This window comes from Mauremys mutica, chromosome 1 (assembly GCF_020497125.1).
Source record: "Mauremys mutica isolate MM-2020 ecotype Southern chromosome 1, ASM2049712v1, whole genome shotgun sequence".
NCBI lineage: Eukaryota > Metazoa > Chordata > Testudines > Geoemydidae > Mauremys > Mauremys mutica.
In genome coordinates this window covers 249897907-249910204 of record NC_059072.1, presented here as the reverse complement: position 1 = coordinate 249910204, position 12298 = coordinate 249897907, and the positions used below count along the sequence as shown (strand labels likewise).

The following is a 12298-nucleotide window of genomic DNA, read 5'->3' as shown; positions in this document are numbered from 1 at the left end:
AATCCTGGGTTCATGGCAAGCAAGGTTCCAGTGCTTGACTCCTGGAAAACTGCAGGCTTTGGCTTAAGCTTCAGACTTTCTTCCCTTTCTTTGCAGGTATGTTTGCAACTGTGGATGGCATTTCCCAGCGTGCTCCTGTGCACTGGTCAGAGAATGTGATTGGAGCAGCCTTGTGTTTTCCTTATGTAGTTGCTCTTGATGATGAGTTTATTACAGTGCATAGCATGCTGGATCAACAACTAAAACAGACCCTACCTTTTAAGGAAGGCCACATCCTACAAGATTTTGAAGGTATTAGCTAGTACACCTATCTCTTTGCATGAATTTCTTGGGACATAAAAAAAAAATCAAACTTATGCTGACATAGTACTAAGTGTTTTTAAAAAAAACAAAAAAACCTGACTCCTTTGAAGAACAAGCTACCTCTCCTGAAACACACAATAATAGAACATCCTTAAATGTATCCTGCTGTTAATAGTATTTTCGCTAAAGAATATTATGTCCTGTATTCCTGCAAAACGTTGAAAATGTAATTTCTTGTTCTTGTTTGAGTAATGGTCCTTATTGGATTCCACTATGGGTTATGCATACTCATCCTATGCCCAGAGCTGGAAAATTTGAAAGTGGTTTTTGTTGGTCTGCGCATGCCCCCTGACTCACCTCATGCCTCCAACTGTGGCGATAAAGCATGGGGCAGACCGACTTCCTCTCCAGTTCCTTCTCACTACCACATGATCCAGGTCAGAACCTCTGTCTGTAGCTTCACCTTGGTCCCTTATGATAAGATTTTGCTTTGTAAATAGTTTTTAGTATCTTGTACTGTTAATAGTTTTAGTGTTTTCATAAAAACAATGAGGAGTCCGGTGGCACCTTAAAGACTAACAGATTTATTTTTGCAAGAAGTGGGTTTTTTACCCACAAAAGCGTATGCCCAAATAAATCTTAGACTTTAAGGTGCCACTGGACTCCTCATTTGTTTGTTAGTCTGTATCCACAAAAACAAACACGGCTACCCCTCTAGCGTTTTCATAGTTTTTAATGCTAGATTAATCTTTGGGGGAACACTTCTCTCCCCCCCCCCCTCCTTGTACCTTGTATGGGTACTCGACTATGCCCACGACTCCGTGCTTCAAACTCTGTGCTTCTTGCCAGCGATGATAATTGATCAGCTACAACCACCAACACTACTTGTACTGCCTCAGGGAAGTTCACCATCACAGTGAGGTGCAATATCTGCTGCTTGTTCCCCAGCCATACTGGAGAAGAGGGGGAATTCTACTTTCAAAAACACCTCATGGAAAAGGCCATGAGGCCTCAATCAGAGCAGGCCAGGGAACTCTTTGTCCGTCCTTCCCCCCGCCGCTGCCGCCCTACAGTGGCCTTACTCAAAGGTTTGAGCCTTCTGCTGCCAAACACAACATTGGTGCCAGAAATCTACCCTCACAGACCTCCTGGTGGGATCTTCTTGGGAACCCAGGAAGTACTCTCAAATACATGAGACTGCCTTTCTTGAAATCCACTTTGAAGAAGTTGGATTCTAGTCTGAGCAAGACTAGCATCTCAACCCAGTCTGAGCAAGACTAGCATCTCAAGCCAAGTGGATTTAGAATGTACTAAGTCCCAGAGGCTTGACAAGAAAGCTCTTAAACATTGGGCTCTGTTGCTAATAGAACGTGATCTGTTGGTATTGTCATCCTTGGCACCTCCAAAACCTCTGGATCCATCACCACTGATAAAGATGTTCACTGCCTGTTCATAGCAGTCTTCCACAGCATCCTCTCTGGCTCCAATGGTCTGGGCAAAGACGACCCTGCTTGCACTGGGGAGAACTGGGTCCCATGCTGCTCAACAGGACATCTTCACATTGCTGGATCCAGAATCGCCTCCATCGGGTCTGTTCCTTTCCAGAAATGTTGTAACATCACCTGGGGAGTCAACAACTTGAAGTTTATTTCCCGCTCTTTCCTTGAGATACAGCTTCTCTCTAGTGGCACCAATGGTACTACCTCTGGAATAGGAATCAATTTTCTCCTCATCAGGAAACTGCAAACCAACCAAGGAGCCATCATCAGCCTACCTTCCCAGAAAACAAAATATGCTCCGACTCCTTCAGCTGACATTTTTCAGTTGACTACAAGTGGGACTTCACAACTTGGTGCTGCTCAATCTTTGATCTATGGGGAACCCTAATCAGAGATCTGTTTGCCTTCATAGCGAACAGAAAATACAACACACTGCTGCAGGGGAGCCCCAAGTCACCACTCCCAAGGTGAGAGATTACTTCTTCCTTGGTCACATCACCTGAACTATGCATGCCTTCTGCTACAACCAGTGTCATGAATTTTGTGCAAAAGCTGACAGGACATGAGTTATCCTGATTGCCCCCTACTGGCTTAAACAATTTTGGTTCCTAAATCTCCTGTGCATGTAATCTTGATTAGCGATCATCCTCCCAACATTCCTTGAGCTCCTGGCCTCGTGAAATGGCAAGATCAAGCACCCCAATCCGTATTCGTTTTACCTCAGGGGTTGCTTTTTGGATGGGCATCATCCTTAGAATGCTCATGTTCCACAGTCATATGAGACATACGCTCTAACATTGGGAAGGATTCCACTAGGCAATGTTACCTGGCTAAGTAGAGATGTTTTTCTTCTCAGACACATCAAAGGAACGTTCTTCCAGAAGATGTGAGTATCCCTCTCATTTTAGACTATATCCTTTCTCTAAAGGCATCAGGGCTATCCATCAGCTCTTTACAAGCCCACTTGGTACTGATTAGTGCCTCCCATCCTCCTTCTGAATATTATTCAGTCTTCACTCACCCACTGACCATTAGATTTTGGAAAGGCCTGATCAGAACCTTTCCACCTATTCATAAGTTTACCCCTCTGTTGGACTTGAACCTTGTTCTGTCAGCACTCACAATGCCACCCTTTAAACCCTTAGCTTCCTGCTCCATTTTCCTTCTCTCAACAAAAGTTGTATTCCTTGTAGCCATCCCCTCAGCCAGAAGGATTGGCAAGCTTGGAGCAATGATGGTGGATCCTCCTTGTGCTGTATTCCATGAAGATAAAGTTCCACTACGTTTATCCCAAATTCACCCCCCAAGGTCGTTTTGAAATTTCACTTGAGCCAGTTTAACCAATCAATCCATTTAGCTATGTTCTTTCTTAAACTGTACACTTCCTCAGAGCAACAGAGTCCACACCTTCGATGTCCAGCAGTCCTTGGTGATGGTCTTTGTAGGTAAAAGACCAATTGGGAAGTCCCAGAGACTATTCATCACTATAACAGACTTGGGGGACAAGTGATCTCTACTCAGAGGATCTCCAAATTAATTCTACACTATCAACTATCAAACCTTCCCTCCCAGCCCCCACCCTGGATAAGAGCTCATTCCACGGGAGCACAAGCAATGACTTAGGGCTTGGCTACACTTACAAATTTGCAGCGCTGCAGCAGGGTGTGAAAACACACCCTCTCCAGCACTGCAAATTGCGGCGCTGCAAAGCGCCAGTGTGGTCAAAGCCCCAGCGCTGGGAGAGGAGTACGGACAGCGCTGGGAGAGCTTTCTCCCAGCGCTGGTGCTTTGACTACACTTAGCGCTTCAAAGCGCTGCCGCGGCAGCGCTTTGAAGTGCTAAGTGTAGCCACAGCCTAAGGCAGCGCTTCAGAAGGTATCCCTTCATGATATCTGTAAAGCAGCCACACAGGGCTCCGTTCACACCTTTGCGAGACACTATACCCTAGTCCAGGACTCCTGCTGATGCCTCGTTTAGAAGGGCTGTCCTTTGCTTAGCCCTACCATTTACATCTTTGCACCCTCCTCCTACTTAAGTACTGCTCGTTAATCACCTTCAGTGGAATACAATAGGGACCATCACTGGAAGAAGAGGAGGTTACTTACATGAGGAGTGTAGTCCCTATCTGTATTCCACTACCTGCCGCCATCTCCTCTGATTCACGATGGAGAAGGAACTGGAGAGGCAGTCGGTCTGCTCTGCTTTTTATGCCCTCAGTCGGAGGCACGAGATGAGCCAGAGCACATGTACATGGACCAATGGACGCAACTTTCAAATTTTCCGGCTACTGGCTCATGGTACGCATGTGTAACCTCCAGTGCAATACAGATAGGGACCACACATCTCGAAGAACCTCCAGTTATGAGATTCTTTACGAGATTGGTTTTGAACTGAGTAAAGTAAAACACTTGCAAACTTTATGCACGAGTCATCTGACTGATACCATTGTGCACAAAGTGGAGCATATGTGTCTGCCACTGGAGCCCTTGCTTGTAATTTTACACAATTTTTTCCTTCAAAGGAACACTGTCAACTTAAAATTTTGTAAGTGAGTTGCGTAGTTTGTGGTAATACATCTGCAGATGACGCCTCCTCCTCCTGCCAAACCCTTTTGTAGGTGTGGAATCACACTTTTTATAACACTTTCTGTCTCTTTGGTTGCTGTGTAAGATGATCAGAAACCAGGTAAATAAGCTATTTGAAAAAGCTGACAAATGCAGATAATAAATTGAAAATCCGATGTTTTTTCTTTAGTAAACATAGGTGGTATGCATAAAAACAGTGCCAAAAAAACTTTAGAAGTGATTTCAAGTTAGCTTTCCTTTAGCTATGGATTTCAGTTTCATATCTACATTGAATATAATTTAGCTTTGTATATTATGGTAGAACCTTGCTAAGTTGCACTGGAACCTGTTTTCAAGCCTACAGTTCACTAAAGCATGAATCATTTAAGCAATATCAACATAGGTAATGTTGCTCTCCCTGTGAGCCAGTGGAAAGCAAAACACTCTGACCAACCCTCAGAACTCATAATACACCAACAATCAACTGTATGTTGCTCTAGGTCTGGTTTAAGAGCTTGGTCACAGAACAAGGTGGCACTTGTGTTGAGAGTATGTTGTTTTCTGGTTTTGTCTCTGGCAATCATAAATTGAAATGTTTCCAGTTTAGTGAGGGGTGTGTGAGAGAGAGTCCGTGTATCTGTGTAATTACAGGGTATCCCGGCCTTGTATTATGAATTTTTACTACTTCTGCACAATGTACTCACCCACCCTTCTGTGATGACTGTGAAAATGACCATGAAAAATACTCTTCCCTGACAAATATGCAAATACAGGTTTGCAGGCAGGGGTGCACCTTTTTTCCCCTGGTTTGTGATACACTAAGATGTACAGAAAACTTTCTGTACTAGAACACACATTTATGCCTGTGAAAATGAACAAAAATTACTAGTTTGAGTGGACTTAAAAATTTATTTCTGCAGTTTTTTAAGGACAAACTTAAAGGTACAGTACAGGGATCGGCAACCTTTGGCACATGGCCCGTCAGGGTAAGCCCCCTGGCAGGTTGGGCCTGTTTGTTAACTTGCCACGTCCACAGGTTCAACCGATCACAGCTCCCACTGGCCGGAGTTCGCCACTCCAGGCCAGTGGGTGCTGCGGGAAGTGGCACAGGCTGAGGGATGTGCTGGCCGCTGTTCCCGCAGCTCCCATTGGCCTGGAACGGTGAACCGCGGCCAGTGGGAGCCGCAATCAGCCGATCCTGCGGACACAGCAGGTAAACAAACTGGCCCAGCCTGCCAGGGGCTTACCCTGATGAGCCACTTGCCAAAGGTTGCCGATCCCTGGTATAGTATAAAATCTGTTAAATATATTAATTGCAAAGATGAGCTTCAGAACTTGAAAACAAAGACAACTACATTTTTATATCATTCTGTTGTTCTATAGCAATGGTAACGTTTAATGAAGTCTCTAGAAATCAATTTGTACTGTTCAAAATGCCAATTGCCAATTTTTTTTGTCTTCTCTACTCAGGAAAGGTAATTGTAGCTACCAGTAAAGGTGTGTACATCTTGGTGCCTTTACCTTTAGAAAGACAGATTCAGGATCTTCTAACCAGCCACAGAGTGGAAGAAGCCCTAGTCTTAGCGAAGGCAGCCCGAAGGAACATTCCAAAAGAGAAATTTCAGGTTTGTCCTACCTTGAACATATGTGAAAATATGTGGAAGCTGATCCAATGGTAAAGAAGTAACTGAAGAGTGAGAGCTCTCTAGAGAGAAATCCAATATCTCCTATTCGTTGGCTCTGAGGCGTTAGGTATTCTGCTGTGTTGACTCTGGGTTGGAGTGATAATGAGTCGGCAGTGTTAAGTACTGCTGCCTGGTTGTCTTCTCTCTCTACAGTTGTTTCTCAAAGGTGTTAATGGCATCATTAAAAGATGGTACATGTTCTATCATGCTGGTAGAGATCATGTGCTATAAAGGTGAGATGGTGAGAGAATGGATGAAAAAGTGAATGATGGGTTGTGCTTTTTACCTAGGTTCTCCTTGTGCAGGACAGGTTGCCTCCTCATGGTGAAATCATCCCACTTTTTCAGTGTTGTGATTTCAAAGAAATCATGTTCTATAGAACATATAATCAAAAAACCAAACAAACCCCAAACCTGAGAATAAGTGAAGAGCTACATGGGCAAACTTTTTTGTAAAGTATCTGTCCAACTATTTAACACATTAAGATTATAGAACAAGACATTTTGGTTTTAAGGAGAAAAAACAATCGTTTGTGTGGATCAGTTTCTTTTGCAATCTTTATTATTTAGTTTATGAAATCTTATCACTTGGGTAACACTTTCTAGATTTTTAAGGCAGCCAGAAGGGACCATTGTGATGATCTAGCCTGACTGCTACATAACACAGGCCATAGGATTTGCCTGGATTATGGTCTGCTTCAAGTCTAATAGTTGTGATTGGATTAGAACATAACTCCTTTAGAAGAACATCCTTTCTAGATTAAAAAAATAAATTCCAGTGACAGAGAATTCACCACAACCCTTGGTAAGTTCCATTGTTAACTACACTCACTATTCAAAATAAACAAAAATTGCACTTTTTTTCTAGTCTGAATTTGTCTAGTTCCAACTTTCCCTCTAAGGATCTCAATGCTTTATGAATACTAATGCCTCACAAACAAGGGCGGATGGAAAACTAAAGCAAAGGTGACCTAACCAAGTGAGGTGATGGCAGTCAGGAATAGAACCCATGGGACTTGATTCAGGCACCTGTTGTAACTCCTGACAAATAAAATCTTAGTTACACATGTATGTGTGTGGTTTAGTTGTATATGGATGTGTTTTTAAAAAGTGAAATTCAGAGCTGACTTAATAACATAATACTTAGTCCTGCTATGAATGCAGGGGACTGGGCTAGATGAGCTCTCGAGGTCCCTTCTAGTCCTATGATTCCATTATGACTGTTGGTTGTCATCACAAGCGTTCATGAGGCAGAATCTCTGTTGGAAACTACTTTTGTTGAGCCATTGAGATGAGTGTATTTGTTTCCTTCCTTCTACATGTGCATGGGCTTCTAAGAGCAGGTCTACACTTAAAATGCTGAGCTGCAGGCTTTGGTGAAGACACTACTATGCCAATGAGAGACCTTCTGTGGATGTAGTTAATCCACTTCCATTAAAGTCAGTAGCTGTTGGTGGGAGAAGCCTTCCTATTGATATAGTGCTATCTTCACTGGAGATTAGCTCAGTATAACTGCTCAGGGGGTGTGGATTTTTCACACCCCTGAGCAATGTAGTTCATAGTGTAGATCTGTCCTAGATGACAAAGTGGAGTAAATATAGTACTAAACACTTTTGTAGTGGAACCCCAAATATACAGAGAAGTAGCATGAAGTCACCACAAATGTGTTAAAAGAACATAGTTCTTACAAAATAAGCTTCAAGTGCTCAAGAAATTAAAACGTTATAAAACATTGACCCAATAAATGAATCTGATCGAAATAAGATTTATTTTTATCCAAGTAAATGATATTTTTAAACTTGTAAAAATATATTGTTGTTCCAAAGTATCATTAATTGTCTTTCTCTGACTTCCTTCTTTTTGAGGCCTTCTTTGGTCACTGTAATGACATTCAACAATGGGTTTTTCTCAGTAGTTTGGGAGCATCTGTAATTCAGTGGGCAAGTTAATGACAGAAAGGCAAGGGAGGTGTCTTTTTGTTTTTGTTTTTTTTGTTTTTGTTTAAAAAATGCAGAATTATAATTTTAATGGTGTCACCCTCTGCAGCAAGGCAGTGGGGGAATTACTGCCCTTCCAGGTCCTCCGCTTGGTGGAAACTGATAATACAATGTTGTTGGAAATGGGTTGAGTTTGGTAGCATTTTGAAAGCCCTTTCTCCCAGGAACGTAATGGTAACAAACATGGCAAATCTCAAACAATTATGTAAATATAGTCAAGAAAATGTTTAAAATCAACTTTTTTTTAGTGTACTTTAACACAGACATGTCAAATATGCAGCCCTTGCAAAGTTAAATTGTGGCTTTCAACTAACAGTACTGTTATCAGTTAATGCTCAGAATGTGATACCTGATTATTTTTTTTAAAGTTACAGATTGTTGTAAATGGAAGGAGTGCTTCAAGTTGATTTGTATTCACTGGCAAAAAAAGAAGCAATTCAGTGGTATCGATTATATATTTGGGAGGAATTTTGGAAAGGAAATTGGGTTTTTAAAAGGTTGCCTGTTCCCTTCTGTGCACTTGGTTTAGATGAAGCCCTAGAACATGAAAACAGTGGTGAAAGCTGTTGAGAGATTGGTGGGGTATGACACAGCATCCAAATGCTCTTTTTCCTCTCCCTCCCTCCCAGAACTCAACTGAATTATGAACAAAACTTTAAGCATAGCAGAAGTAACCATTCACCATTTAAACCAGTGGTGGGCAGCTCGCAGGCCACAGGTCGCTCACCACTGATAAATGCCGGGAAGGGTACTTACTCTTACTGGCAACCCATTCGCATATAACTGACTGGAGCTCATTAATGTCAAGATGGAAGGCATCTTCAGTGATGAGATAGCTACAAGTTGTCAGTTGAATGGCTACTTTATGTCATAACTTTGATGGAGCCTTGGTAATTCTTTGGGGTTTGAGGACTTCAAATATCTATAGGCTCCAGGTAAGAACAGACTAAAGCTCAAATGCAAAGATGAAAGTCAGAGTGAAGGTGGTCAGGACTGTTACAGAGCTAAATGCAGACAGATCACTGTTTTGCTCATGTCCTGGTTGCATCCTAATCTCAGTGTGGTGCTGATCTGTATGAGACTTTGGGGAAATACAAGTTCTTCATGGTACCACAATATATGTCCTAATGTGATGGAACAAGGTGTGACGCTGTATAAAAGAGAGGTGACCATGTTTCCACTAGTGTATCGTCATTGATATATCACCACTGTTGCACAGTGGTGATAAATCGGGTAAGGTATCATTGGAAAAGTTAGTCTGCTAAGAATGATTATCCTGCTTATATGCATGTCGTCATTGTATATGAAGTTATGAAACTTTGCTATGTATTTATCTCAAACCTGTTGTGTTTTTGGGTAACACCCCCAAAGCAGATTTTTATCAAGGCTATCCTGCCTGCTTGGCCCATTAAGAACAATCAGCTCTTCCAGGGGCTCCTCCTGACACTTCTTCAGGCAGCACATAGGCAATGCTTGCCTCATGTCTCAGCAAGGCACATGTGACCCAGGACTCCATTAACTTTTCATGTACCTGGACTAAGAGTATAAATTGCAGACTGTGACACTCATTTGTCTCTTTCGTGCTTCACATCTTTGGATTATGTTGTCTAACAAAGAAGAGCTTAGAGCAATGGACTGAGGACCCCAATGTTTGGGATGAACCAGAGAGACTTATTACAAACTGGCAGATTTAACATCACTGCTATTATCTTGATCGACAAACTCTGAAATCAACTGTAATGTATACGATTCATTTTAACCTCTGAATAACTCTCTTCCTTTTTCTTTAATATTAATAAATCTTTAGTTTTTAGTTACTAAAGGTTTGGCTGCCAGTATGGTTTTTAGGTAAGAACTGCCGTATATTCTGACCAGGGGTGTATGTGTGGTTTTTGGATCTGGAATAACCTAATGTATGTGATTTTGGGGTTTTAATAATTATTTATTGCATAAGTCAGGTTTGACTGGGTGGCGCATGAGGGGCTAGAGTGCCTGAAAGGGATTGTCTTCGTAATAACTAGTATAGTATTTTGATTTGGTGAAATCTTATGATAGAATATACCACCAGTTTGGGGTACATGCCCTACTTTCTGGCAGCCTGACCTAAGACTGGCACTCTTAGCTGTTTCACCTACCAGGCAGCATGATAATGGGCATATGTGCAAGACAAAAGGCAATCCAGTGCATGCTGTGCATGGTATTCCCAAGCCAGCATCTCCTGACAATGTGACCCAGTGCCTTATGCCAGCAGAGGCCTTTCAGCATAGAAATCGTAGTTGGTATGGCTGAGGGACAAGCTCTCAGCAAACGAGAAACTTGTAACACCTGCCTGAATTTGGTTGAACACTGAATTATGAGGCTACAGAGAAAATACTGGACCTATGTTGAAGTCCACCTCATGTTTGACATGTATGCAGAAGAATCAATTCAAAATCTTACCAAAAAGAAGACTCCATAGCATTGCACCTGTCTAATACAAAATCGTTGATTCCACAAACATCCCCAGTGTTGCAGTGAAGAAGCTACTGTCTCATACTTGCACAAAGGATTAATCAACCATACATCTTGCAGGAAAAATGCTCCAGCATGTAAAGAATTGTGTGAGGGTTTTTGTTGTCGCATAGCATAATGAAGCTGCTGCCTCATGCTGTTCAGTGGAGTTTCTTAGTTTCCTAGTTTCCATGAGGAGGCTGCCATTAGCATTCTCTTGCATGCCATCAATGTCACAAAGAGAAGTGCTACTAAACTCAAATTTTGCACAAGACACAGATGTTCTAGTGCTCTCTGTGGGATGCTACGGAAGACATTCACAAGATTGTTTTTGTGCCTACTACTGGTGAACAGAATCGATGTATATCCCTCAGATGTTTCTATCACTTGAACCATTAAAAGTCACTGCGCTACCATGTTTCCACACCCTTTCAGGATGTGACATTACTGTAACGTTAGCTGAAAAGATCAAATTATCTTACTGGAAGGCATTTAATTCAGCCTCGAAAGAGTCTCTCTCCTAGCTCTGAATGACTGAGACAGTCACTGGTGAGGTCATAAATGCACTGGAAGCATTCATGTGTGGAGTTTACCATTTGAAGACAAACATGACAGTGGTGGATACTTTCCAAGAAGCAGACAAATAGAGAACTTGTCACCAACGACGGGTGTATTTACCTGCTATTAAAAAGGTAAATTTTAAATCAGTGCAATGGCTCCAGGATAATTGAGCACATCCCAAACTACCCTCCCCTCAGGCCTGGATAGGTCTTGGAAGTTGGATTGATCACAGCAGTTGTGTGAATTACCAGGCACTCCCAAATCAATCCTTCTGATAATCAAATACTTGTGTGCAAAGACCAGAGCCTCACCACCTTTCAAATGTTTGGCCAGCAGCCTGCCTTGTATGGAGATATGCGAATGTGGCATCTACGAGGATTCGGGTGACAGCATGTCTAGCAGTGTTGCTCTGGAATGATAGCCTTGGCATGGTAGGACTGAAAACATTTATTCATCAAAGTTAACTTCCCTAGGACTACCAAAGATCATTCTTTTTTATGTAAGCAATACATCTATAATACAAATTATAGATTTGATGTTTGTAACAGTTATGTTTGTGGGAGAAAGGGCTTTCTAACGATACCCACTTGACCCATTTCTGACAACATGGTTTTGTCAGAATTTCCACCAACAGGAGGACTGGGAGCTGGTGGGCAGGAGAAGGCAGCGATTCTTCCCTCCTCCCGCCGCTATGTTGCAGAGGGTAAAACCACTGAAATTATGATTCTACTGATTTTTGTGAATCCAGTGACACCTTCCTTGCCTTTCTATTACTAACTTGCCTAGGGAATAAGATTGTAATACAGTAAGTTCCCAAACTACAACTTAAGTGCTATGTCAGTGTTAAGTTTTGAAGGTGACTTGTGAAATTTTTTTAAAAAATGAAAAGATCACAATCTCATTTTAATGATGCATGAGCAAATCCTGGATGGCTCTTCCCCCTCCCCCCCCCTTTTTATTTTTACTTTAAAACATTTAGGTATTTTCTAGAAAATTCTGTGGCATATGATGTAAGAACTAATGATGTAATAACTTTACAAGCAAATGAAGTTTGGCAAACTGAAAGGGAATTTTAATCATGGATTTATACTTGGCTTTGATAAGTCTAGTACCCAATGAATAGATGGGAGAAAGATGTCTTAGATTCAACAGTCTAACTCCTTTATGGTGTGATAGTTTGCAAATATTTGAGATGGCTGA

The 12298-nt window shown here is 41.8% G+C and overlaps 1 protein-coding gene across 2 annotated transcripts in view; it reads left to right on the top strand.

The window, feature by feature from the left end:
• Window positions 1–12298, top strand: part of TGFBRAP1 (transforming growth factor beta receptor associated protein 1) — a 60779-nt gene that overhangs the window by 16992 nt on the left and 31489 nt on the right. For both annotated transcript variants that reach the window (XM_045006548.1, XM_045006538.1), the window contains exons 3-4: window positions 97–291; window positions 5837–5991. In XM_045006548.1, coding sequence (XP_044862483.1) covers window positions 97–291; window positions 5837–5991 — 350 coding nt within the window. The remainder of the gene's footprint in view (window positions 1–96; window positions 292–5836; window positions 5992–12298) is intronic.